The 26,738-nt window shown below is 49.4% G+C and overlaps 1 protein-coding gene across 2 annotated transcripts in view; it reads left to right on the forward strand.

The window, feature by feature from the left end:
- SKI (SKI proto-oncogene) overlaps window positions 1-26,738 on the forward strand; it is a 133,792-nt gene that overhangs the window by 26,431 nt on the left and 80,623 nt on the right. The window contains exons 1-2 of one of the 2 annotated variants that reach the window (XM_005011048.6): window positions 372-925; window positions 1,047-1,968. In XM_005011048.6, coding sequence (XP_005011105.1) covers window positions 1,057-1,968 — 912 coding nt within the window. In that variant the 5' untranslated portion in view covers window positions 372-925; window positions 1,047-1,056. Of the gene's footprint in view, window positions 1-371; window positions 926-1,046; window positions 1,969-26,738 lie in introns of those variants that run through there. The other variant, XM_021266591.4, reaches the window with a different exon arrangement.

Below are 26,738 nucleotides of genomic sequence, written 5' to 3' on the forward strand. Positions count from 1 at the left end.
GGGGGCAGCAGGAGGGGCTGGGGCCAGGCCCCGGGGCCCCGCCAGGGGGCGCCGCTCCCCGCTCCTTTCCCCTCCGGGGCCCCCCCCCGGCCCCGCAGCGCCCCCGGTGCCGCCCGGAGGGGTGGGGGGAACCCGTCCGAGGGGGCCGAGAAGCCGTCCCCGGTGCTTCCCCTGGTGCTCCCCCCCCCCTCGGCTCCGTGCCCCGTGCAGCCGCCGGGGCTGTGTGGGGGGGCGGCGTTCCCGGCAGACCGCGGGGAGCTGGGCGCATTCCTGGCCGGGCTCGGCGGCGGAGGCAGCGGGGGGAGGAGGAGGAGGAGGAGAGGAGGAGGAGGAGGAGGAGGAGGCTGGGCCAGCCGCATGAGCTCAGCTCGCAGGCACTCGCAGTCCGCGCCGTGCCGGAGGAGGAGGAGGAGGAGGAGGAGGAGCAGCGGGGATGTGCCGGGCAGGCCGGCAGCCCTGAGGGGCCAGGCGCCCTCCTGCCCACCCAGCCGCCGCGCACCCGGGGCCGCCCCGCTTCCCTGAATCCCGCCGCCTCCCCCCCCCCCCCGCGCCTGGACCTAGCTTCCCTCCTCTTTGCTGCTGCTTTTTTTTTTTTTTTTTTTTTTAATTCTTTCCTCCCCCGCTCCTTTCCTTCCTTCCTCCGGGCGGCTATGGACAGGCGGGGGAGCGCCGCAGAGCAGCAGCCGCCAGCGCGCATCTGAGCGCGGCCCCGAGCCGGGGAGGGGGGCCGGGGGGCGCCGGGGGCCGCTCGGATGCAGGCCGGGCCGGGCCGGGTCGCCCTGCTCCGGCCCGCCAGCGCCGCAGCCTCGGGGGGGCCGAGATCGTGACGAACCCGGCGGGGAAAGAGAGAGAAGAAAAGAGGCACGAGTCCGCCGAGGAGCGACAGTGGATTGCTAAAGCCGCGTGGGAAGGAGAAAAGGCGAGGGTGGGTTGGTTTGTTTTGTTAAAAAAAAAAAATTATTTGGGAGGGGGGGGGAAATCCCTCGAGTGGATTTGTACCGGCGTGGAAGATAACCAGGGATTTTTGTTGTTTGTTTTGGGAATAGAAACTAAAAAATGGAGACTGTAAGTAGAAGCAGCTTCCAGCCTCATCCAGGACTGCAGAAGACCTTGGAACAGTTTCATCTGAGCTCTATGAGCTCCCTGGGTGGCCCTGCTGCTTTCTCAGCACGATGGGCACAGGAGATGTACAAGAAAGACAATGGCAAAGACCCAGCGGAACCCGTGCTGCATCTGCCTCCCATCCAGCCGCCTCCGGTGATGCCTGGTCCCTTCTTCATGCCCTCGGACAGGTCCACGGAGAGGTGTGAGACCATCCTGGAAGGGGAAACCATCTCCTGCTTCGTGGTGGGTGGAGAAAAGCGGCTTTGCTTGCCCCAGATCCTGAACTCGGTGCTCAGGGACTTCTCCCTGCAGCAGATCAATTCGGTGTGTGACGAGCTGCATATTTACTGCTCCAGGTGCACTGCTGACCAGCTGGAGATCCTCAAAGTCATGGGCATCCTGCCCTTCTCCGCTCCCTCCTGTGGGCTCATCACTAAAACTGATGCTGAGAGGCTTTGTAACGCCTTGCTTTATGGTGGCACCTATCCTCCCCACTGCAAGAAGGAATTCTCTAGCACGATCGAGCTGGAGCTTACAGAGAAGAGCTTCAAGGTGTATCATGAGTGCTTTGGGAAGTGTAAGGGACTCCTGGTACCAGAGCTTTACAGTAACCCCAGCGCAGCCTGCATCCAGTGCTTGGACTGCAGGCTGATGTACCCACCTCACAAATTCGTGGTCCACTCGCACAAATCCCTGGAAAACAGGACTTGCCACTGGGGCTTTGACTCTGCAAACTGGAGGTCCTACATCCTCCTCAGCCAGGATTACACTGGGAAAGAGGAGAAGGCTAGGCTGGGCCAGCTCTTAGATGAAATGAAAGAAAAATTTGACTATAACAACAAATACAAGAGGAAAGCCCCCAGGGTAAGTCACGCCTTTAATTCTTGTTTTAAATAGGGGCAGGGGGGGAGAGAAAGAGAAAAGCAATCTTCTGTAATGTCGCTGACGTCGATGGGTGATGTGTTACCGCCGGGTTTCCTTGTAGGGTCGGGGAGCGGTCTCATCGCCTTCCTCGATCTCACCACGTGTGCTGGGGGGCCCCTGCCCTGCACCTCTGGCAGGGGCTGCGGGGTGATGTGTGGGTTTTTTTGGGGGTTTGGATGTGGAGCCTGATCCCTGCAACCCCTTGCTCAAGCAGGAAGCGTGTGATTTCAGCTCGGAGGAGCTTCGGTAGGGGTCAGGACAAGGAAGGAGCCAGAGAAAAATCCCGCTGGGTGCTCCAGCCCCAACGGCGAGCTGTCTGCTGCGTGCCTCCAGGGAGGGAGGCAGGGGCTGGGCTGCCTGAATGCTGCTGCTGGAACACAAACGGGGCCGCTGCGAGAGATCCTGGCTGTCACGCAGGCTGCTGGTGTGCGATGCAGTGCAGGATGGGGATGGAGAAGCGTGTGCTTTTAGGGGAGCCCAGGGAGCCCCAGCTCCCATCAGCCGGGCTTTTTTTGCAGGTTGGGTTGTGGCAGGCTGGGTAAGCGGAGCTGTGCGGGGCCAGCTGCAGCACCTGAGGGCACGCCGTGCCGGCCCCAGGCCAGCCAGCCCCTGCGGATCGGCTTTTTTAGGCGGCCTTTGTTTGCCTTTCGCTCCGAGCTGGATCCCAGAGGTGGGGGGCCAGGATCCTGTGGCTCTGGGGCTGCATCCCGGCTCCAACATCGCAGGCTCCAGGAGTTGTCCTCGGCGTGTGCCAGGAGTGGAAGGGCAGTGACACAACCCCTAACACAAGAAGCAGCGTTTAGAGCCCACGGAGAACGCTCGGTGAAATCCCTCAATTAACTTAATGAATATAATGTTAAACGTGCACACCCGCTTGGGCTCCGACACAGCTTGGAGTTGAAAACCAAACACACAGAGGAGGCTTGCCAGGCACCCAGGGCAGCAGCTTGGGCCCCCCAAAAAGGACCAGCCCCCCCAGCTGCATGCAGGTGCTCCCCAGGCCTGTCTCTTAGCCCCATTTCAGCCTTTTTCCCTCCTTCTCCTCCCTCCCAGGTGGCAGCAGCCAGAGCCTGTGTGGAGCCCCCTTCTCCCCGTGGCTGGAGGTAGATGTGTTTTTATGGCCTGGCTGCTTGCTGGCAGTCATGTGCTAAAAGGGCTGGCGGGGTGGCTGCCTGCAGGTGTCTGCGAGGGGAGGAGAGGGCTCAGGACCTGGAGACATTTCCCAGGTTGGGAAATGAATTTTCTAGGGCATGCTTTGTTTGGGGAGCAAAATAAAACGGTCTCTGCTTTTTTATTTGCCTTCTGGTCGCATGGCCCTGGCTTGGTCATTTCCCCAGTTTGATTAAAATGGATGTTGTTAGAGGGCTGAGTGCCTTTCCTTGCAAGGCTTCCGTGGCACTGCTCAGTTGTGTGATCTGATCTGTGCCCCAGGTGAGGGTGCAGGTGGAGAAGAGGAAAAGACTGCCAAGTTTGGGCACTGCCTTGCTTTTGGTGACCTTTTAACAGGTCCTAGCTCAGAGCATGTCAAGTGCTCCTAACCCACCCACCACAATGTGCACACAGCCCCTTGGAGGGTGGCCTCAAGGCACCTCACAGTGGACACCAAAAATGACATAAGAAAATCACAACTGTAAATTTTTCCAAAAAAAAAAAGCAAAAGTTTGTCATAATAAAACATTAAAAGTCTCTGGATAGTTTCATTTGGGAGGAGTTTGATGGGGAAGGTCCGGCTGGTACGTGCTCAGGGGTCAGGGCACAAATCCTGCATCCATGCAGAATGGGCTCTCAGTTGCCAGGCTGCGGGGTTGTCCCCGCAGCTCTTATTCACATGGCGCAGTCTTGAAGAAACCCTGACGTCGCTGCTGGGGCTTTGGATGCTTATCCTGCCTTTTTCTGTGGTCTTTTTCCATTGGCCTTAGCCAGTGGATATCATATGCTAAGGTCATTTGTGCTGGAGCCGTGTGCGCAGATAATTACGGCAAGATTTAATCTGGCTCGCAGGCTGGCAGACTGTGGCCAAGGGCAAGGAACAGCGGGGTGCAGTTTAGATTCCTCGTAAGGAAACGCGAGGATGATCCCGTGTCTGGGTGTTACGTTAGTCACCGCCGGCCCGTGGGGGGTTCGCGTGTGTGCTGGGCTTCATGTCTATCTGTGTCTGTCTGTCTGTCTTGGGGGATGAAAGTGTGAAACGTGTGCCTTTGTGGTGGGCTTCCTCTCTGATGTAGATCTCTGCCTTGCTTTGTTCTGCTCCATACAGAGGTGGTGGCGTGGTGTGTGCCGTAATCTGCTGTGTCAGATGTTCTGTCTTCTACTTGCAAGAGTTTTTTGTTTTTTTTTTATCAGCTTCCTGATTATTTGTGTGTTTGTGTACACATCGCCTCGGGGCTCTGCTGGGATGCTGGTAGCTTGGGATGGATGGGACTGCTGGGCTGTAGAAGAAGCAGCGAGGTTTCTGACCTTTCCGTGTGTCTTTGTGAGGGTTGTGTGGGGAGGTCTGGAGGCTTCTGCCAGCACAGTTCTGCCTTTTAAGGCTCTGACTTCTAAATGGAGGAGCTGGGCTGGCACGAGCCCCCGCTGCAGATTGGACATGCTGGCAAAACTGCCTTTTCCTCCTCCCTCCTGTTGGGTTGGTCCGTAAGTGGTGCTGCGAGGCAAAGCTTTGCCTAGATACTGAAGTCTCACCGTGTGCCCCTGTGCAGCATCTGCCGTGCCTATCTGTCCATTGCTGTACTCAGCCAGATAGGTTGGCTCAGCGGGGTTGCTTGAACAAGATGTGTGTTGCCTGGTCTTGCCACTGGCAGAAGCAGCTTCCATCTGCCTCTGGAGCTCTGAAGTCAGCAAAGGGTCCTCACCAAAAGCTGGCATGGGTCCTGACAGCTGGAGCACCACCACAGCAGGAACCAGAGGTGTCTCAGCCCCATTCCTTACCCCCCTTCAACGTTTTGGTTTTTGTATCCTCCTCGTTAATCCTTGGATGAGCAGAAGATCCTTTCTTTTCCTGAGCCATATTATAACCTCTCCATCATCCTTTGTATCCTTTGCTGGGTTTTCCACCTTCTCACGAGCTCTCACAGGTTTTTTTCTGCTGTGATTTCTGTCCGGTCTCAGAGTACCAGCACTGCTGTTGCATGAGGGGGAGGCCCGTTTCCCTACCTGTCTCGCATTTGATCCATGGTTATCAGCATGGAGCCCAACCGATGTGTTCTGGGTTATTTCCAGAGATTCAAAATGTGAAGAACCTGACAGCATTGCAAAACAGGGTCCTAGAAATCCACCATCGGTGCCAAAGCCTTTTTCTTGAGCTCAGCAGCTGGTGCATGTTGTGTCCTCTTGCTGGTGTAGACGCGGCCTTGGTTTGTCTTTGAGATCCTCTCTCCACCCCGTGTGGAGCAGCACCGTGCTCTGTACGCAGGTATGTCTCTGATGGAGCTAGTTCAAACAAACACACCCCAAGGCTTTCTGGTTGCTGTTTCCAGGAGAGGAGGGTGGCTTCGCCTCTGCCTCTTTTCAACTTTTTTTTCTTTTGAACGTTGAACTGAGCAGAGTTTGGTGCTTCCACGTTTCCTAGCTGTGTGCCAGACATCTGTATGTTTAGTAAAACTGTCCGATCAGGCAGCGAGGGGGGATGAGAACTCTCCTTGCACGCGTGTGAACACCCCCAATGCCAGCGGGGCCGCGTTCCCACAGCTCAGGTCCCAGCAGCACTCGGGTGAAGCAGCTGGGAGCTGGAAGCAGCCTTCTGTGTACAGACACACAAATGAGCACTTCATTTCTCAATGCCTCCCAAGCCCGGGCTGCCACAACACGCGGCTTTCTCAGCTGGAGAGAGGTTTAGCCAGGTCAAGTGTGCGGCCAACTCGAAGAACAGACGCTGCCGAAAGTGGAAGAGCGTGGGGCTGCCGAGCACTGCTGGGGTGGCTCGGGCCTTTCAGGTGCCGTGCAGTGGTGGCTGCACTGTGTTTTGTGGCCACGTGAAATGTGATGGAGCTACGATGCGGATCTTTCTGTTCCTGTATCCCCAAGTCCTGCCTCCTGGCAGTAGCGAGTTTCTTGATCTCGTATAGCAGGGAGATTCCCATTTTTGATTTCACAGGCATTGGTGTTCAGGACGCTGGATGGATTTATTCTTCTCTGTACCAACTGGCTTGATGAATGCTCTTGAAAAGCTTTGAGAGCTATGGGTTCAGGTGTTTCCCCATGGAGCACAGAAGTCATTTGCTCTCTTACTTGCTGCTTAAGAATTCATTAGAAAATACCCAGTAAAAATGTTGAAGTCCCTAAAACACAAGTGTTGAAGCCTTGAAGGAGTACCCTAAGTTCACAAACACTTCACACCTTAGGAATAGGACCTGAAAAACCATGCCGAGCTTAAGCGAAATCCTGTGTACCTGAGATGTCAGTGTTTAAGCAGACATCAGCATTTTTTTGCCAGGAGTGCAAACAGTTTTACAGATGTTGTAGGTCGAGAACAAAGAAGCAGGTACGTGCATGTGTGCGAGACACAGAGTGTGCTGCAAATAATGAGCTAATGATGTTGAGTCACCTGTGGCTCTCTGTTACCCCAGAATCGTACTGTACTTCCTGAACTCAGCCCTCGTGAGTTAGGGAGGAAATTACACAAAATCTATTCTTCAGACAATCACAGCCCAAAATATTAAAATATATGCCACTGCCTTCATTGTCCGGGCAGTCTCTCTCGCCTCTCCATCTCAGTGGTTTGGGGCTCGGCCGTGTGTTCTGCCCCAAAGAGCAGCGCGCTTTGAAGGTGGCGTGAACACAGTGTGTCGGTCGGGGAGCCTGCAGCACCTGGCCTGACCGCCAGCAGCCAGGCACGGTTATCGGGCTGCCTGGCGAGGGTGTGTTTTCCTTTGCTGGGATGAGTGTTCACGTCGGCGTTGTAAAAGCATCTGGCAGTGTCTGCGTGAGGCTGCTCAGAGCATGTCTAGACAACGCAGCGGTGAAACTCCTGGCAGCCACCAGTACCTTATCTGCACCTCGCTAGCAGTGCTGCGGCTGCATCGAGGGGGCTGAGCCGAGCACAATTTGGAGACTCGACGAGGTCCGTTGTCCATTCTTACTGAAAATCCGTGTCGTTTTTGTCTCCTAGCGAGGATATTGTGCCGAAGTTCAGGGTTTCGGTGGCACCGAGTACAGCAAGGAGTGGGCTGGCTCCCTGCTGCTGGTGATAACGAAGGACTGGAACTCACACTGCTGGCTTAGCCGGCCCAACTGCTTTGCCACTGCACCGAGTTGCATCTCCATGCAAAGTATCAGGCACAAAAAGCCTCATTACACTCTTGTGTTTTTTTTTAAAGGCAGACAGTTCCCGAACTTCGTGCTGTGATTCTTATTTAGAGGGAGCTCTCATGGAAGAGTTGCACTAAATCTGACGGGGTTCTTGGAAAGAAATGAAAGCATGGACAGAAGGAACTCCAGCTGGGCTGTAGGACATCTATCAGTAGAGTACTGTCAGTTGCTAAGCTAACCTGTTTCTTTTGAGTGGCCATAGAACACTTAAATCAAATTGATTTTCATGTAAAGGAAGCATTACTTTAACGCGTAGTAATATAACATGCCTTTATTTTAAACTTACCAATTACAATGTTAATAATACATTTTATTAGAGAATTGCTAATTTGCATCTGTTTTCTGCATTTTGGAAGTACAGATTAATAAGTGTGTATCTCTGTTTTTACTTTTAGTGGTGTTCCACTCAGTTTCTGCTATAGTTAGTGTGTGTCACGCTGGGGGTGGACAGAATTCATGGCATTATTATCTTCGTGCCCACCTTGGGTAGGCAGGTATGTCTTGTATGGTTCTTGTCTTCATTGCCACTGCAGATTCAGCCTCATACTGTTACCAAAATCACCTGTTGAGATATTTTCTGGAGCATCCGAGGTTAATTTGAAAGTTTGGGGCTTGGGGCTCGTTCGGCAGTTCTCACTCAGGCAATCAGCAGGCGCACTAATTGGAACCAGTTCGCCCACAAACCACAGCAGACTTGTCTCTGTATCAGACTTCCTCCCGTGCGTGCTGGCGGTGCTTGCAGCCGTGGGGAAGAGGGCAGATCCTGAACCGACATGCGCCGGGGTTAACACGGAGTGGCTGCAGTGAGCTTGTGGCCGTGCCCTCACCTTTACAGGACTGTGCCAAAGCCAGGAGTGGGCCTGTTTTGGCACTGCAGTGTTTTTGTTTTGCTCTATAACTAGGTTTTGGTCCCATAGGTGTTTGGGGGTGCTGTGACCTGGGCAGGTCTTACTGAGCAGGGCATTGGCTCCTGCAGCTGGAGCTGCCCCTGGACAGGGAGGCCTTTGCCTGCTGGTTGCTCCATGCACCATTGGGGTTTCAGGTTGCTGTAGATACCTAATGGTGATTTTGTTCTTTTATGTAGGATTTGTCAATCTCTATGTTTCAGCATTTTAGCTTATTTTTTTCTCCTGACGGGGAAGTCTCTGCAGCTGGGACCAGGGCCAGCCTTGCTTTTCTCCAGTGCAAACTGAAGGGCCATAAACTTGGCCTCGGAATTGCATCAGGTGCAGCCCTTTGAACATGCCTCGTGTGCCCGTGTTGGGCAAACCTGCTGGCAGGCAGCTGCCGGCCACTGTGTGCCCGGCTCATTGTGCTGCTCTGACCTTTGCTTGGATGAGGTAACGAAAACAGATACAAATTGAAGCCCTGATCCTGCCAGCATTTCATGGCCAGGGCTCTGGGAGAAGCCAATGGGAATTCCCCCGTGTGGGTCTCTTATCGCTGCCTCCATCTCTGGCTTGGTCACTGTCACTTTTGTTTGGGTTTCTCCAGGCTGGGTGTGTATTAAAACAACCTGCTAAGCAACATAATGGCATTTTCTGTTAAATGCAGGCGTCCTGCCACCCTTACTTATATTAAGTAGTCTTTGAGTTGCTTAAGCAGTTATACTTAAAGTCAGGAGAGACGTCCATGAGGCCAGAGGTTGTGCAGAAACTGCAGCCTCGCTCTGCATGCTGGAGATAAGCAGCAAAGGAGCAAATCGATAGCCCGGGTTCTGGCTTTGTTATTCATTGATTGATGTACAGTTACCTTTGCACATGCTTTGTAGAAAATGTGACATTTATTTATTTTTTAATTGAAACCCTTTCTGTTTTGGTGCGACCATCATTTGGACTGGAAGCACGAGAACTGCTGAGGTTTTACAGAGCAGCAGTGCCACAAAACAAAATCCTCAGGTGGAGCAGAGTGCTTGGCTTAGTTCTCCTGGGGAAGATTTCAGGGACATGTGCAGAAGACCCGCACCCCTGTGCTTTGTTCCTCGCCCTCTGTTCCGTCAATGGTATCATTTTATAGAATAAGGTCATTGACTTGGATTGCTCATTGGTTTCTCAACCCTTTTCACCAGCCAGTTTGTGTAATGTCTGTCTGAAATGTTGAGTAAGGGCATTGAAAGAGCAGACAGGATATCAAGTGTTAGGAAGTCTGGGTTAAGTATAACAGACAGTGCTGGCTGCTGGAAGGGGAGCAGCCCCTTGAGCTCGGTTACAGATTGGTCTCTGTGGAAACAGCAGGCTCGGGGCTCTGCGTCGCTCTCCCAGCGCTTCCCCCCTACACCTATATAATTAATTGTGTGTGGGTGCACCTCTTTTCTAGAGATGTCTTCCTTGTTTCTTCGTGGCACTGAATTGTCTGTAATGTCTCTTTCTAAGGATTACATAAGTTTAAGATGATTTCTCCACTGGGAGAATTATGCAAGTTTAAACTGAAATGTATTTAGAGAGCTTTTATGGATGTGTTTTCTGACTTGCAATGCAGAGGGTGATTTATTTGCATCCTTAATTGGACAACATCTGCTGGGGTTGGGAGAAGAAACATTTCCTATCTTCCCACTGTCATAACCCGTGTTTTCATGAAGCTTCCTCCGCTTACTACATGCTCATGGCTCTGACTCTTCATGCCCAGGTGGAATCAGCCAGGAGCTGAAGTTGGACACATCAGGGGAGGAATCTGCAGAACTTGTAATTCATATCTGGAGACAAAAAAAAAAAAAAAAGCGGTATGTGCCAGTGGCACTGATAAAATCAGGAATAGTAACACTTGTTTTCTATCTTTAGATTTTCTCCTTTTGTAAGATGTTGCCTTTATTGCCATTAAACAGAAAACATGGGTGGTAAAGCTGGCCAGCTCCGTCAGTGAAGACAAGGGTCTAAAATATTTCTGTAATGCTGCTCTTAGTGAGCTGTGACCATTGAGTAAAAACTTTCCTTCTGGTTTTCAGCACAGTTAAGCTGTTCTGTGACACCTAATGCAGGAGAAGAAAGCTACTGCACCCACATGCGTTTACTGAATTTGAAGAGGCCAAAGTAACCTCGTTACTTTAACCTTGGTTAAATGGGATCTGTGCGAAATCTGGCACCTGACCTGTGCCTGCAGCCCTGATTAGTTTCACTGGGGGAGCTGCACAGATCGAAAGAGCTGCCCATGCAGATCGGATTGCAGAAAGGAGATCCTGATAGTCGTTTTCTTTCTATTATTATGTAATGCAGAAGTGCTGAGTATCTTGGACCGCATACATAATGCTTGTAGATGATTTTTCCAGGATCTAGCTAACAAAATTAATTCCACTGTATTCAAATGTATAGATTATGTGTGGAGCCGGCTGCTTACTAAAACAGATATTGTAGTAGTGCCAATTAGAAACAGTGAATTACTTCAAATAATTAAAAACCACACTCCTTTACATATTACCTTTTGCTGGATCCAGTATTTTATTTGACAAGTATCTTTAAAAAACAAAATGGAAAAATCCTCTGGGTTATTCCAGAGGTTTTCATCTTTATAGCAGTAGAATAAATTTTGGAGCTTTTATACAGAATAATTGACCAGAAAAGCAGAAAATAGACAGTATTGTGGTCTGATTTCAGTAGCCTTCATTGATATTATGAATTTCAGATTTACACTTCTGTTATTAAGAATTTCTCATTGTTGTATGTTAAGCACACTTTTCTAAAATCCCTTTGCTCTAGAGTTGACAACTCGCCTGAGTTGAAAGATAATGGAGTCTCGTGTAAGTTGGAGGGGAAAAAAAGAAAAAAATTCACCATTCTTAACTCCCCCCTAGCAGTTTCAGTTTATTTGGTGGGTGTGAATTATCTCACCCATGCTGCTATGATTTAGAAATATGCTTTTGAAATAAATGGATGTAGAGTGGTGCAGAGCTGCTGTGAGAAGTAAATCAGACTCAAAAGAGCCCGGACTGCAGCATTAGGTCCATTATAGATATTTCTTTGTTCCCATTCATTCCCTAATAAGAAACATGCTGTGCAATGGGTTCTTGCACTAATATATCCAGAGATGTAGCTTTGTTTGGCTTTTTGCCTTTTTCTTTTTTGCTACACGGTGTATTTTTTTTTTGCAAAAAAAAGGTGGAGGCCAATAAACAGAGGACTGAAGATGCAAGTGAGGAAATCTTTGTATCCAGCAGCAGATAGTGGTGTGAGTGGTGTAATGTGCTCGATTATCCCATTCTGGGGGTATGCAGAGCTACTGCTCAGAGGACTTGGTGCATGCAGCATAGAAAATCAGAAGTTCCTTTGCTAAACCCTTGATTTCTAGATTCATATTTAGGTGAACATCTACTTTGTAATGGACTTTCTGATCTGTCTTTAGCTCTTTTGATTCTAGACCAAAGATCATGTGTGGTATTATTAAATTCTGACGAACAAAATAAATAAAATTACTGGAATACAAAGGAAAAAGGGATTTGGTGGGACAAGGGGGTGGAGGGAGTTGGCAGTGCTCTGCTTGTATTTACCACATGCCTTGGTCGTTCCTTATAGCTCTGTTTATCTTACCCATGTGTCTTTCAAGTAAATTAGGTCTTTTTGCAGTTTTTTTAACAATTAACCTAGCCATGATGAGGCTTGAATGAATCTCATCTGCACACCTGTTTAATATTAAAGTTCAGGCATTCAGTGCTTTGTGGCTTTAGCTTGAAATTCAAGTTGCTTTGAGTCATCCCTTTCGTCTTTTGTTTGGGTGGAAAAAAGGAGTGGCAGTAAACGGCCCGCAGCTAAGAAATGAAAGAGTTGAATTAGGTTTTAGAAATGTTAGTCTTGGCATTTGGGACATTTGCATTTGTACAGATTGTCACGCTTCCCTTTATTTGGGATACAGCAGTTCAGTGCTCAGGAGGAAAAATGTTCTGTATCTTTTTCCCAGTGGTGCGACACGCGGCCGCTGCGCTGGAAGAGTCGGAAGGAGCCGGAGCATGAGCTGTGGTTTCCCATTCTGCCCAGATTGCTGGTCATCCCAGCAGTGGGTTATTGCCCCACCTGTGTTCCCAAGCTGTGGTACGCGGCTCAGGTTTTTCTGACAACAGCTTCTAATTCTGTGAACCGAGGAACAGCCTGGTCTTTAAAAACAACCAAAAAACCCCAGTCAATTAGACCTAGGTTGGGAAGAAATTGATTTTGGTGGAGTTGGTAAAGCTTCATCGGTTTGGGTGTAGCTATTGGGGAAGCTACACCAATGCCAACTGCAGGGACAGTAAATATGGAGTTCCTGGGGGCAGCAGCCCCTGCCTTATACCACTCAACTGCCAAGTTTAGAAGTGTGTGGATGAGTTTTAACTTTTGCTGGTATATAAAAGATAGTTAAATGGCGCAGTGGTTGAGACCTTGGGGGTCTTTAATTGGTTTATTTTGTCTGGTGTCCATGAAGAGTAGTCACGGCATCAGCGTCGTCATGCTGCCACGCAAACCATGCCAGGAACTGAATCAAGTAAGGGGAAGAAATAGGAGATGCTTCAAAAGAGACCCCGAAGTACAAACGTAACTGGCATGTGGTGGTGCCGTGCTTCATGTCGGGGAAGGTCATGCTGTGTTTGGGGGTTTGACTCCAGTGAAGTCAGTGGGCTTGGCCCAAGTGCTTCCAATTGCATCTTTGTGTGGAAATCACTTGTCTTAGCTTCTGCCTGTGGCCAGTGTTTCTTCTGTGGTTATAAAGTGGTGGTCAAATTCTGCTGAGATTTTGCAAGGGGAAATCTCGATCAATTCACGGGAGTTCAGTGGGATTTCTTTCCAGAATTCTGTTCTGCATTCACATTCTGCTTTTACAAACATACATGCAAATTTAACATTTAGGTTTTCTAAGAATGCATCAACTTTGCTCTTGTTAGCTGGACTAAGACATCTCGATTTGATTTACGTGGATTCACAGTAATCAAACTTCATCTGTTTCTTTCTAAGAAAAGAAATTCTAAGAGGGATGTTCATTCATCTCCTGGCAAAGCAGCTGGATCCCATCTTGGCAGATGTGAAAACCCTTACATTTATGTTGCTCCCTTATTTAGGGGGGGGGGGTTTCTTGAAATGAGCTCTTTTATTTATCAGCCTCCTCCTCAAACTTGTGATTCCCTCAGTTAAACCCATAATGCGCAGTCACGTTGGGATTGATCTCTGGGTGGACAGATCGGGTGTCATTAGGGCTCAGGGGAGAGAAACATGGAGACACATGGATCCTGTTTCCACCAAATTTCTTAACTAGGGGAAAAAAATTCCCTTTTTTTGCTTTCCTTTTAAAAATAGCAACAAAATTTGCTTTAGATTATAATTGCAAAGCAACAATCGAGTTGCTCCAAATTCACTCTGCAGTTGACCTCAGTAGCCATGCAGACACTCCCCTGAGCCGGCATGCTGGCGTTCCTGTGGTGCCATTGCTGGGGCTGATGCTCCTTTCTGGGGGTTATGTTTCTGTAGGACTGAGCTGAATTGCTACGCTGGAAAACCTCTTAAACGAGGGGCATGGCAGATCCGTGTCCTAAAGCAGCTGTTTGCAGAAGTGGATTCGCAATTGCAGCTCCGGGGCTGCTCTTCCTGCCGCCTTGGTGACTGGTTGTGGGGTGGGGGTTGGTTTTCTTCCCAGCTCCTTCGGCAGGCCCTTTGCCCGGGTGCATCTTGGGATTTCCCTTTTGCTGAATGGGCTGCTTGTTTGCCAGGGAGGAAGTGAGGTCCCCCTGGATGCGGCAGGGCAGCCGCCTGCTTCTCATGCAGGGCACACGGGTGGGGGGAACGCTCGGAACCGCTGCACCAAACCAGCCGTGCCCCCAGCCAGCATGGCAGCTGCCCCCTTCGTTGGCGAGAATGTTAGAGTAGGCTTAAATAACATTACAAGTGAAGTAAAGATGGATATATATATAAAAATATCAGATGAAGTTTTTTTTTTTAAAAAAAAAAGGAAATAAAAATTGTCTTTCTGGGTATGTGACAGGAAGGCGCTGCCGGTGGCTGCCAGCCCGACTGCCACGGCCCCCCTGAGCTCAGTGAGCTGCATTGTGATGGGCTCTCCTCTCAGACTGGAGTTCAGAAGTGGCCATGGTTCTTGTGTCGCTCCCAGCAGTGTGAGCTCCGTGCAGCTTCATTGCAGTTCAGTTTCTCCTAGGTAGTGCAACAAGTGCCCTAGCAGAAGAGAGTAGCTCTTCCAGGCTTAACGTGGGGCGGCTTCAGCTGGGAGCAGCAAAGTCTGCACAAATGATGAGTGTTGAAAATGTTTGTTTTTTACATTGCTGATTGTTTGACAAGGATCAGATGGGCAAGTTGCAGGACCATTCAGAAATTACAGTGGGCAGCTGCGTTTAGCTCTGTCCGCAGTCCTCGTTCTCCTCCCTCGGCAAGGCAGCAGGAGATCAATTCAAAAACAATTTCAGGGTTTAAAAACCACCCAACCAAACCGCTTATGTGCGTCACGCTAAAGAGATCATCATAAGGACTCTTGATAAATCCACCTCGATGTCCATCTCTTCATATAAAAGCTTCATACAGGGGAGGTGCAGCCCCCAGCTTTTGCTGTTTGAATACTCAGTTGTGGCAGCAAGCCCACTACTTGTTGTGGGTTCGTATATATGTTCCAGGATGCGATTGTTTCCATTTCTAGTAGGGGCTGCTGGTAGGTTAACAAGTTTGTTCTTAGTTTATTGGGTTAAGAAGCCTCACTTGAAAAAGTGGGCTACTCAGAGGTAGCTCAGATCACCAACCTTTTCTTGGGATGTTTTACAAGTAGTAAATTTGCTGGTGGTCCTGCACAATCCTGTTACAGTCACGGTGCAACTCACTAGGCATCACAAGTGTCCTGATGTTTTTATCAGGGGCTACATAGCAAATCGTTTTGCCCTGAGATAAATGAGACAACTGGGTTTTGTTCTGCTTCTGTTTTTTCTAATCCAGCAGATCAGAACTGAGAGAAGTTGATAGTGTACAACACCACTTTGTAGCCGTGGAAGTATCTCTGTTGTGCAAGTACAACATCCAGAGCTCGAAGGAAGTGCTGTCGTGCAGACTGAGCAGATACATCTGGGTTTCAGATATCTGAATTTGCTGGCGTGCACAGCGGGTTTGTATTCTACAGAGTCCCTTCATTTAAGAAGGGAAGTGTGTTAGCATCATTTCTACAGTAGTAACCTTCCAGGTGGGAGCAGGTACTAACTTTCCTGTGCTCCCAGCCCGAAACAAGGAGTCTGTTTGTGCTGCGAGGAGGTTGTATTTCAACTCCAAATCCTGGTGCACTTAAACACAATTACAAAAGCATCAGCTGGCATCCTTGGAGCAGGGCAGTTCCATCTTACATGCTGTCGGTCGTGTATAAGCACTGCAGCTGGCAGCTATGTGCGTGTTTTCCTTGACTCTAATTGATCTCACAGTCCAAGGATGCTTTTTTTCTCCCCCTACTATAGGCCTGAAAGTTTTTGCCTCTTGAAGTTCTCACTAAGTTTAGTGGCAGAGAGGGGCCATCATTGTTACTACTTCTCCTGTTGTTAACAAAATCAAGATTTTTTTTTAATGTAGGAATTGATTTTCTTGGGCATAAAACCAGTGCTGAGAGTAACTGAGAGCTGTGCACATGAGCAGACAGCGACGGCAGGTTGGAGTAGGGCAGGAGTTGGCGTGGCTGTAAAACATTTCCTGCACTTCTGGATGTTACGGTTGGACTCAGCTATCGTGTGCTGATGTTTTAGAAAAAATGTTGAAAATCTGTTGAAAACTTCCCCTTCATTCAGAAACTGTCATTGCTTCTTATTGCCCTTGGTTTATTCCTTAGCCTTCTGCAGCACAAGAAAGGGCTTGTGTAACGCCCGAGCCATTCCCATTCCTCGCTGATGATATGCAAATCTAGTCAATTAAGCAGGGGGGATTTAATTAGCAGTTTAAGTTCATGTGTGAAGTGTCTTGCCTTAATTACTTAACAGTTTTGTTGCAAATTTGCGAAGTTTTTTTTTTCCACCAAACTATCAAAACTGTGATTTTTGGGGGGGGGTGGGGACGGGTAATGTTGAACGCTGGGTATTGCCCCGCGGGCCTGACCTCTGCACTGCCGCTGTGTGTGTGCCCCTTTGTTTGCAAAGCTCTTTTCAGAGCTGTGGCGAGAAAGCAGACTGTTTATTGTCTCGGAGTAGAACAATACCTTTTTTTTAAAAAAAAAAAAAAAAAAAAAAGAAAAAAGGATTTTTCTACTTAAAATGTGGAGTGAAAGGCCGTCTGTTTGTTCTGCTTTGGGAGCTGGGTGACACCAGAGTCGTGGTATCGGGGTGGCTGCCTCCTCGAGCTGCCCTGTCTTATGCTAACTCATTGCCTTTGTTGCCAGTTCTGTCTGGGCAGGTCGTTTCTCTGCCCCACTGCAGAAAGGCGGCATGGTGCTGTGTCAGCTGCGGAGCTGGGGGAACCCGGCACGAAAACCCAAAATACGGCCATACTGGTGCAGAACCGCGGCTGGATTTTGTATCCCAGCTTCTCACTGGGGATGTGTGAGCGGCACCATTTCGTTCTGCGACACTTCAGGCTGTCCCTGCCATCCCGATCTCAGTACCAGGGCGCTGTTGGCTTGGGGTCTTGCATTTGCACCCTGCCTGAAGGAGCAGACACTTGGGAGCACGTCTGGAGCCGGGTGGCTTCACCAACAGCTTCTTAGGATGGTAGGCATAGGGCTTTTATGGCAGGAGTACCCTAGTACAGCTGGACGGTATCACAGCGATGTGCTGATGGCGACTCCTTCTCCTGCCTGCAGCCTACAGCCATGGCTCACCGCATGTGTGTGCACGTTCGTGCCTAGAGGAGAGGCTAGGGAGGAACAAGAGCAACGTTTTCGCTTAGAGCCCTCTGTACCGCAGCCTTGCAGGTATTTGCCAGCGACTCTTCTAAAGGATTTCTTTAGGATCGGGCTTGAACTTTGTGACTTTCCATCAGCACAGCTAGAAATTTTGCTCATATGCCTTCCCCAACAAGCCTTTAAACTCACTGTGCAGCTGATAATATATTAGTGCCATCTTCAATTTAAAGCTTGTTGACCTGAAAACGTGGTTTCTACCAGCCAGGGGATTGAGACTCACAGATAAGCAACTGCTGCACTAGTTGTAGGGAGCAGTTCAGCACCCGTGCTGCTCGCATAGATCTTAAATAATTTACCAAGTGCCCAGATAGTGCCAGCAGTAGCAGTGTTGGTGAAATCACTGCAGTCAGCAGACATCCAGCCTGCGCAACAGGCTAGGAGGTTTGATTAAAGGACCCTGTTTAGAGACTTATGGTGGTACTGTATGATGAGAAGCTCACCCTGTTAATAATTCTTTTTATAAAAATGGGGAAAACATTTCTAAACCAGTGCTCTTCGTTTCATGCATCTACTTTTATGAAATGCCTTTGTGAAACAAAGCCACGTGAGAAATAAATAAACAAACAAACAAATAAATAAATAAAGGTACGCTTCTGATGTGTAGTATTTCAGCCCTGCTGTGTCTGTCCCCCAGTAGTACAAATGGGAATATCAGGGCTTACTGTGGCACCGGGTGCTGCTCCCTTTCCGCAGAGAGCTGCAGGACGTTTTGTACAATCCCATCGTGCTTGTTGATTGCAATGTGGGCTGGTCAAGAAAGCAAAAGTTAACAAACATGGACTCTACTGGCTTGCTGGGTTTCCAAACAGAAGTGTAGATGCTGTGGTTTAAAAGCTTCGTTTTACCTTTAAACATCATCCCATTTCTAAAGATGTGCTAACAAATAGCATCCAACTTGTAACGGGGAGTGTTAACTCCGTATTTTTTTCTGTGCTTTTCTAAGCTAGATTCCAGGGACGTTTTCGTCCAGTTTATTATTATTAATCTCATTAAGGAGCTGTATTAGTGCCGTTCTATTTTTAATAGAATCTCTTTCCAGTTTGGCCAGGGCAACCCTTTTGTTGAACCTTCTTTGGGACTGTGTTCCCATGTGCTGTGAAGGCGCTGACACATGACCTCGTAACACAGAGAAAATCCTAAATGACCTGCCCCTTGCCAAACCTATCACAAAGCTACCCATCACCCCCTTTTCAGGATCCCAGATGGTAAATAGCAGCAGGAGGTGAAAGGGGAGCTTTGTCTCCATTCTGAGGCCTGTTTTAAGTATTCTGTGTCTGTCTGTTTCCCTCTGCTTTTCCCACTCTGCCCATAAATTAGCAAGCCAGCTTTTCTGACAAGGGAAGACAAAATGTCCACGAGCTGCAGTAACATCACCTACCCGGGAAGGGTTGTGAACATTCTGCGTTTCTGCTCTGGCTGCTTGGGATCTTCGTTTGGGCAGAACTTCTGCCTGGCCTGCTCGCCACAGCATTTAGGGAAATGCAGCATTCCCTAGGAACCAGGCAGCGGTTGTAATTGCTGTCGCACCTTCAGAAGAGGAGGCTACCCTCACATTCATTCACTCATGCTCCGCCCTGGGTGGCTGGGCTCCAACCATTTACAGAATCACAGAATCACAGAATTTCTAGGTTGGAAGAGACCTCAAGATCATCGAGTCCAACCTCTGACCTAACACTAACAGTCCCCACTAAGCCATATCCCTAAGCTCTACATCTAAACGTCTTTTGAAGACTTCCAGTGATGGTGACTCCACCACTTCCCTAGGCAGCCTGTTCCAATGTCTAACAACCCTTAAAACATAAAAAAACATAAAAAATCCTACAAAGATCTGCCCGTCTCGTTCTGTTGTTTCTGTAAAGCCAAAGTTTTAAGAGAAGCTGTGGTTTCTGCTCGATGGGGTGCTCTGGGAGCAGTGAGTAATGGGGTTTAGCAGGAAGGGGACAGAGGGCAAAGCAGGAAACTTTGCCATTTTTTTTGCCATACTATCAGCAGTTTTCATATTCTGGGGACCTAATGGTTCTGAGAAATGCTGAGATGCGTTAGCTGTGCGTGTACCTGTCTTCACTGGGACAGGTTGGTTGGTTTGCAGTAATTAAGACCCTGTGTTCCCTTTACTGCTTTCTAACTCCCAAACCACCCTGCATTTGTCCCCAGGCTGAGGTCTGGCAGCACTCTGTGCTCGGATTGGGGCTGCTGAGCCGAAGTGCCCAAGGCTGAACGGAGGCTGTGCATCCCCTGCCTTCCTGGGCATCTTTCTTTTAAACTGATGAATATTAACAAGGAAAGGGGAGTAGGAGTGCAAGGTCTGCTCACTGTCTGGTACCTCGGTTGTTGCATTTTGTGTTTGCAGTGTTGTTGTGGAGGTCCTCCTGTAGGATTACTAGCAGGGCCCTGCCGAGCCTTTGTATGCCAAGTGGGTTTCAGCTGGGGAGCTGCTGGGAGGGATTGAAAGCAGTAATGCTTCTTCTGCAAGTGCTGGGGCTCCAAAACGTAGAGGGACTTCAGCTTTGACCATTTATTAATAAACCTTCATTTTTAAGTGACGAGAAGGGTTACAAAAAGCGAGGGAAGAGCTTGTGTGTCTTTTGGCTCTGTTTTCTGGGAAGAATAGTCTGTTTTCCACGTTGGAAGTTAATTAGCACAGTGGTTTTTTTTTTCTTTTTTCCTCCTCTGGGATCTCCTGCGTTTCTTCTGACCTGTAATTCTCTATCTAGTCATCAAGTAAAATGGATGTGAAGGGCTCAGTTCTGACATGTTGTGTTTTGACAGCACATTTTGTTCATACTGAGTCAATACTTCTGAAGCCGTCGTTGCTTGGTCACTTTAATTTGACATGTACCTCGCTGCTGCCAAAACTCCTTTTGGCTTCTGCCCTAACACCAGCCTACTGCTCCTGTCACCTCCTCTGACTGTCAGCCCTGCTTTTATGGCTGCACAATGTGCAACAGCTCACTAGGGAATCGATCTGCCTGAAAATTAGTCATTCTATAAAGGAGAGTCGCAAAAATTAACCCAACAGATGTTCTGGTGAACCAACGGAGTGGGCAGATCAGGGAGGGTTGGTTGCTTTGCTCCCTGGCATTACATGTTCCTAGTTGAGATTGCCAAAGCAACGAACGTTAAGTGCTGGCCTATGGGCTGGTGCTGTATCCTGCAGCCAAACAACACAAGGAGCAGAGCAGTGGTGGGAGGATGGCTTGGGTGGAACCAAACAGTGCTTCTTCAGCCCTAGCTCCTCTAATTTGTTAAAACCCTGTATAGTAGATGGTAAAGATTAGCTCAGGATATTATTTTTTTGCACCTTATTAGGCTGTTGCTCTAAACCAGGGGCTTCTTTGAATACATTTTTTCTCTCTCTCTCTTTTTTTTTTTTTTGTTTTTTTTTTTTTTAAGAAGGCTTTCTGGTGGCTGAAGCTCTAACATGAATAGAAATAGTGTCTCCCTCTTCCTTTTTCCTCCTACTCGAGGCTTGCACACAGCCAGCCCTGGGGTCTTTTTTTTCTATGTGGTTGACAGAACAGAGAGAGGGAGAGCCAGGGAGACCATCCGGGCCCCCGGTGCTGTCACGAGAAGAATAGCAGTGCTGTTACCGCTAAATCCGAGGGGACAAGCTTGTGTATGTGTGCTGCAGCAGCCAGCGGGCTGAATTAGTGGCATTTAGGCACTGCTAAGAGGCTAATTGAGTCACTGGTACTTGCTGATTAAACCAGCAAATCCAATAACATATGGATGTGCATGGTCATGGTTGGGTCTGTGCTCTATGAAAATTAAGCGTGCTGGGTTTTAACTCTTTCGCTTGAGCCCCTCAGTAGCTTACAGAATATCAGAGCGTTTAGATAAATGCCTTGGGGGGATCAGATTTATTTTATTCTTCACATCGTCCTGCTCTGTGCAGTGGTGTCAGATGGGAGGGCATTAAAGCGGCTCCCTTGCCAGTTGCTCAGCTCTTCCAGTTTAAGAAATGCAGCCTTCATGTGGGACAGCCAGAACTGCGAGGTGGCAGAAGGTGAGGAGCTGAGGCCATCCCCGAGCTGCACCCATGCCATGGCGGTGTGATAGAGGAAGCCTTTGTTGGCAGCCACCTCGCACCACTCCACCCTCCTCAGAAGTGTGGCGGTGCCATGCAGGAGGTGGGTGCACCACTGCCTCAGAACAGCTCCAGCAGAGGCACAAACAACTCTGCTGCCGTCTGTAACGAGGATTGCAGCATAAAGACAATCCCAACTTCACCTGGGTTGGACAGGGAGTACGGAGAGAACCCGCAGAGCTGACCTGAACTCGAATACACCCTTGCAATATATTTTGCAATGCCTTGTCGCTCCCAAAATCTGCCCACAGACGCAGGCCCAGCTTTGCTTTTGCTCATGGTGGTTTTCATAATGATTGTGGCTTGATTGACTCGAGTGGAGTTATCCCTAATTCACAGCACCATAACCAGAGAGCCGAAGGAGATCTGTGTGTTTTTCTTTGAAGTACGCAGCGCTCGCAGGGAGGCTGTTGTGCTGAGGGCACGTTGCTTTCAGTGCTTCTTTTTAATTTTGTTTTTAACTTTTCAGAAGAATAAGACGCCTCTCCATCTCAACCAGAAGGACGTGTATGAAAAAATAGTGCGACTCACAGAGGCGAGTGGTGGGTTCAGAACCTCGTGAGTCACTGCCGCGAGATTGACAGTTTGGGAACACGAGCGCGGAGGAGTGAGGACGGGATGCTCAGGGGCTGATGAGATAAGGGAATCTATAGAATGTCAGCAGAGGGGTCAGCAGCAGCGTGCGTCTCATTCCAGAGTTAAACTCAGGCATTGGGAAATGGCATTCCTTGATGGCAAACACGATCTGACAGTTCTCAGCTAGCTGCACCGCTCTCCTTCTCCTCCTCTTCCTCCCCCTCCTCCTCCTCCAGCCCCCTCCCTTCAGCTGCATATCAGCGGATGCTTTGGATATCGTGTCTGTTCTTGCCTTCAAAGCAGCAACAAGAAAATATTTAAAGCCACAAGCACACCTCAGAGGCTTTGCAGGGTAAGTGTCGAGTTAGCAAGAAATTTGGGTACCTGAAAAATCACGTCCCTGTTCAGACAACTCACTTGGTAGGGCTGCCGATCTGTTTCATCTCCCATTCAGAGATTATTAAGCTTTGCTCTAATTTTAGCACCTAAATGTTGTCTCTCCCTCTCCTTTCTTTTTTCCCCCCCATGCGTGCATATATGAAAGAATTTCCTCCTGTTCGCGGGCAGGCCCAGGCTGGATCCGCTGCTGGAATTACCTCCATAGGAGTTCATTCATTCCTTCTCTCAAATTACTTGGCGTTTGCTAGGGAAAATTTGCTCTTGGGTGGTGGGGAAGGAACTGTCCTCCCCTTGTTACCCAGGGTGCAAGGAGGCTGAGGCAAGAGAGCTTTTGTGGCCCCCGCTCCTGGCACCATGTCACTGGGTGACCTTGGGCGAGTTCCTTCACTCCTCCGTGAGACCGGCCCGGCAATGTTTTCCTCCCTGCCTGACAGGGCTGTCGAGAGGATTTCTGCGAAGCGTTTTACATGCATGCAGGATTATATTATTATTGCTGAGTGTTGTTTTTTTATGAATATGTATGAAAGGTGCTAAGACATTGCCTCACCTTGGGCCTCACACGCAACCCATTACAGGCTGTGGTTGCTGTGAATTTATGTAATGGAGGAGATGGAAGAGATTAGGAGCTCTATCCCCAGAAACTGTTGACACTCTCAGAAGAGAAAGTGGCAAACCCCATTTCTCCCTCCCTAATTAGCACTGCATTAAAAGAAGAATGTATTTTTTCTGATTACGCAGTGTTTGGGGGATGGGGACTGGGAGGGCTCCCATCAAACTGAGTGCGTGTTCCCTGCAGACTTCTTGTGAGATCCTAACTGCAGCTCTTGCTGAGGGAGCAGGGAAGAAATGATGAAACGTGGTGCTCAAGTTGTATTTCTGAGTCCCGACAGCGGCACCACGGCAGGGGAACAGCCACTCAGGAACCCGCGAGCGGGTTGCACAAGCGCTGTCTCCAGGGTGTCGCTGCGGCGGTGTCAAGGAAAACTTTCTCTTCCAGCCCGCGCTGCCGTGCAGCTGCGCTCAGCGCCGTGCCTGGGAGGTGGCCGGCCTGCAAGGGGAACAAGGGGTGAGCCCCGGCTCCTTTCGTGTCCTTCCAGAGGGGAGAAGGGGCAGGGCTGCCGCCAAGGTGACTGCAAAAGCCCCGTGATGCTGAGGGAGCACTTCCTTGGACGAAAGCTGAAAGTCGTGCCCACGAGCCTGCCAGAGGTGCTCTTCTCGCAAACTGCAGGGCTCCCGGGATGGGAGGAGGCTCGGAGAGACCTGGTGTGGACGGCATCTGGGGCTGAGCACCTGGAGGGGCACTGGCGCTGCCATAGACAGCCAGGGCTTCTTTAACACATATATGCTCCAGGATGCCTCGTGAAGAATGAGTTTAAGTTTTCTTAAGGTCTTAGGTTACTCATCCCTGCCAGCATTTCACTCTTTTAGTTGTCCTGTCTACCTGACCCCAAAAACCCCAACCACTGAGCTGTTTTAGGACTTCCTGTTTGGGTAGCAGTCATTGAAAGAGGTGTGTGAGTACGAGGTGCTTTGTAACGACCGGTGTTATTCTGACGCTTTCACTGCAGGAAGATGGGAAGCAATTTGGGCTGTGCTCTTCTTGCTAATGGCTGCTCTGCACGAAATGCATCTCTGCTTCCTGGGCGCAAAGCAAACCACTCCCATGCACGTGCTGCCTACCGAAGAGGAAAGGCTGGCTGCCTTTTGCTAGAGACAGAGGTTGCTGGCTGAATTCACTTTGTTTTGCTGCTCGAGAGGGTTTTGTTACTTGACCCCTTCCTTTGCCTACCTACCCCTTTGGCTACCTCGCTCTCTGCTTTGTGCTGCAAGAAGAGGTTTGAGAAGCCGTAGTGCAACTAATTCACGTTAAGGTTGCACCAGCAGCAGGGCTCCAGGTTGGAGATTGATGTAAATCAGAGCTTTCCACAAGAGTCTAAAAGTTTCACATAAAACAACTGCTGCGTGTCCTTGTTTTGAGCCCGAGTACACTGATTAGCACTTCCTCTCTGCATCTGTGGCTGCCTTTTCACGTCGTCACACTCATCCTTACAGCGAGACCCGCGTGTCACTTGTCACCTGATCCTCCCGTGCAGAGGGCTTGTCGCACAGCTCTCGTCCGAGGTGGCTTCCTGTGAAGTGGGTACACTCCAGCGTGCCCCTCGCCATCTCACGGCACGTTTCCATTACCTCTCTGCTAGTGACAAAGGGATGAGAAATAAAAATGAAGATGAGCAATAATCTGAGCTTTGTTTAACAGGGGCACTGCTGCCTTGAAATCACCGCTCGGTTACTGGAAGGATCTCATGGCTGGATGTTGGATCCTTGCCTTTGGAAGTGAGTGGGGAACTAGAGTACGGGCAGTTATTCTGTATGAAATGGGCTTTCTTAATTTGTAAAGCACTTGAAGACACACTGGCCCAAATGGTGCTGTACCAGGGTATGTTTGTGGCAACAAAAAAGGCATTTTGCAAATTCTTACGCTGCGAGAGGGCTACTTCGAACGTAGTCGAATTGTTTGGTGGAGACAGCTCTCGCTGGAGAAAATGAGAAAGGCTTCACTCCTGGCATAACAAAATTGGGTCACTGTCTTTTTTAAGTGGGTCACACAAGTTTCCAGCATGGGAGGTCCCTGCCACGTGTGAAGAGCTGAGGCGTGGGAGCAGTCCGGTCCCGCTAACCCTGGCTGCGAGGCTCTCGGTGTCCCCCTGAGGCAGGGTGAGCAGGGCAAGCTGCCAGTCCTGGGCACCCAGTGCCTGGCCAAGGATTCAGGCATCGCTGGAGGAGAGGAGAAATGCAAATATCTGGAGTTGCAGCTTCAGTGCTCGTAATTCATTCCCTGATTTCAGTGAGCCCTGCTTTAAAAGGGGTTGTTGCAGTAGCGGCGTGGAGAGGGGGCTCCCACCCTCACAACAGCCTCGGGAGGCTCGAGGAGGTGCTGAGCAACCCTCGGCTCTGCTGGGAAAGAAGGAGTCACCCCTGTTCGTCTTCTTCCCGTGAAAAGAGTCGGTGTCTGAAAACCCAAACAACAAACCCCAGAGCACAACAACTGGCCACCTTCCATGACCGAGCCCGGTTTCCAGCCCGGCCTGCACGGTACCAGGGGCACGGGGCTGTCACTGAGAGGCTGCTCTTGTGTGCACAGAGAGCCTTGGGATTTGTGTTCGGGGAGCTCAGCTCTGCTGGAACAAAATGTTCGAAACAACGCTGGGGGATCCAGCTGGAGGTGCAGCAGTAACAAAGCGTCAGCCAGATGGAAATGAGGTGCGGAGGGGTGGTGGGGGTGGGGAATTCCTCCTCTTTAAAGGGAAAAGAAAAGAATGGTGACTCCGAAATCCTCACGGTCATGTGCATAGCGTTAAACGCTCCTATGGCAGGGCTGCTCCCACTCAGCCTGGTGCCAGTGGGACGGCAGCTGCCCGCCTGTGCTTGGTGCAGTAACTAGGGCAGAGGTTGCTCAGTGAGATTTGGGATGTGCGCTGACAGAACTGGAGCATCGTTTGTGCCTTGCCTCTGATTTTCAAATGACCCTGGTGAGATTGGATGTACATCTGGACGTGCTTTGTGTCAGCCTGGTTTTCAGGAAACAAACGGATGCATCCCAAATCTCTGACTGTTGCTGATAGAAATAACTTTTTGAAGTCCTCAGGCTTGTTCCTAGATGGAACGTGAGGCTGGCAAGCAGTGACAGCCCCCGTTCTTTTATTCTTGCTGATGGGAACGGGCTTGCTTGTGGATAGCTGAGTGCAGAGCAAGGTCTGGCAGGCTTTTCAGCCTCTTTTTATGGGATTGTTTTGTTCTGTGTAATGGCTGTAGTGTAATGCATCATCATCAGTTTAAATAAGAGGATAGTGAAATGAAGCTTCCAACCCTATTTGTGCGTGTTGATGCAGCTGAAATTTTAGAGAGCTTTTTGCCAAGCAAAATTTGGTATGAGAAATGTAATTTGATATTTGTAGTACCTTTGAAGAAAAATCTGTTCCACTTCTTCATCTCTTGCTTGCTGTACAGCACTGGAAACTGGAAACTCGCCCATGCCACTGAGCCTCTGTAGTCTTGTGAGCATGGAGAAATGGGGAATGATTGGACAGCAGTGGTCCTGCCCAGGAGAGTTGAAAGGAAAATAATAATAAAATAAAGGAAAAAAAGACAGTTTGAGAAGACAAGGTAACTTTCGTCTGTGCCATCTTTCTCAGACACACAGCCTTCTGCAGCTCTCCTGAGATAAAGGAAAATATTCAGCAGCCTGTGCTCGTTCACATCTTCCTTTAAAAGAGCCAGACAATGCGATGTTCCTCTAAGGATGCTTTACGGAGCTTGGTAGGCAGATTTTTTCATGGCACTACCGAGGCTGTCCGTATTATTTGTGCCTCTCTTTTTCTACTGGTTTTCCATTTGAATGAGCAAAAGCAGAACTACCTGAATGTGCATTCTAAAAGCCAGTTCTGCTTTTGCCAAAAAAAAAAAAAAAAAAAAAAAAAAAAGGATTTAGCAAGAAGGATTCTCTCGTCATTTATTTGTA

The sequence above is a fragment of the Anas platyrhynchos genome, chromosome 22 (genome assembly GCF_047663525.1).
Source record: "Anas platyrhynchos isolate ZD024472 breed Pekin duck chromosome 22, IASCAAS_PekinDuck_T2T, whole genome shotgun sequence".
Taxonomy (NCBI): Eukaryota; Metazoa; Chordata; class Aves; order Anseriformes; family Anatidae; genus Anas; species Anas platyrhynchos.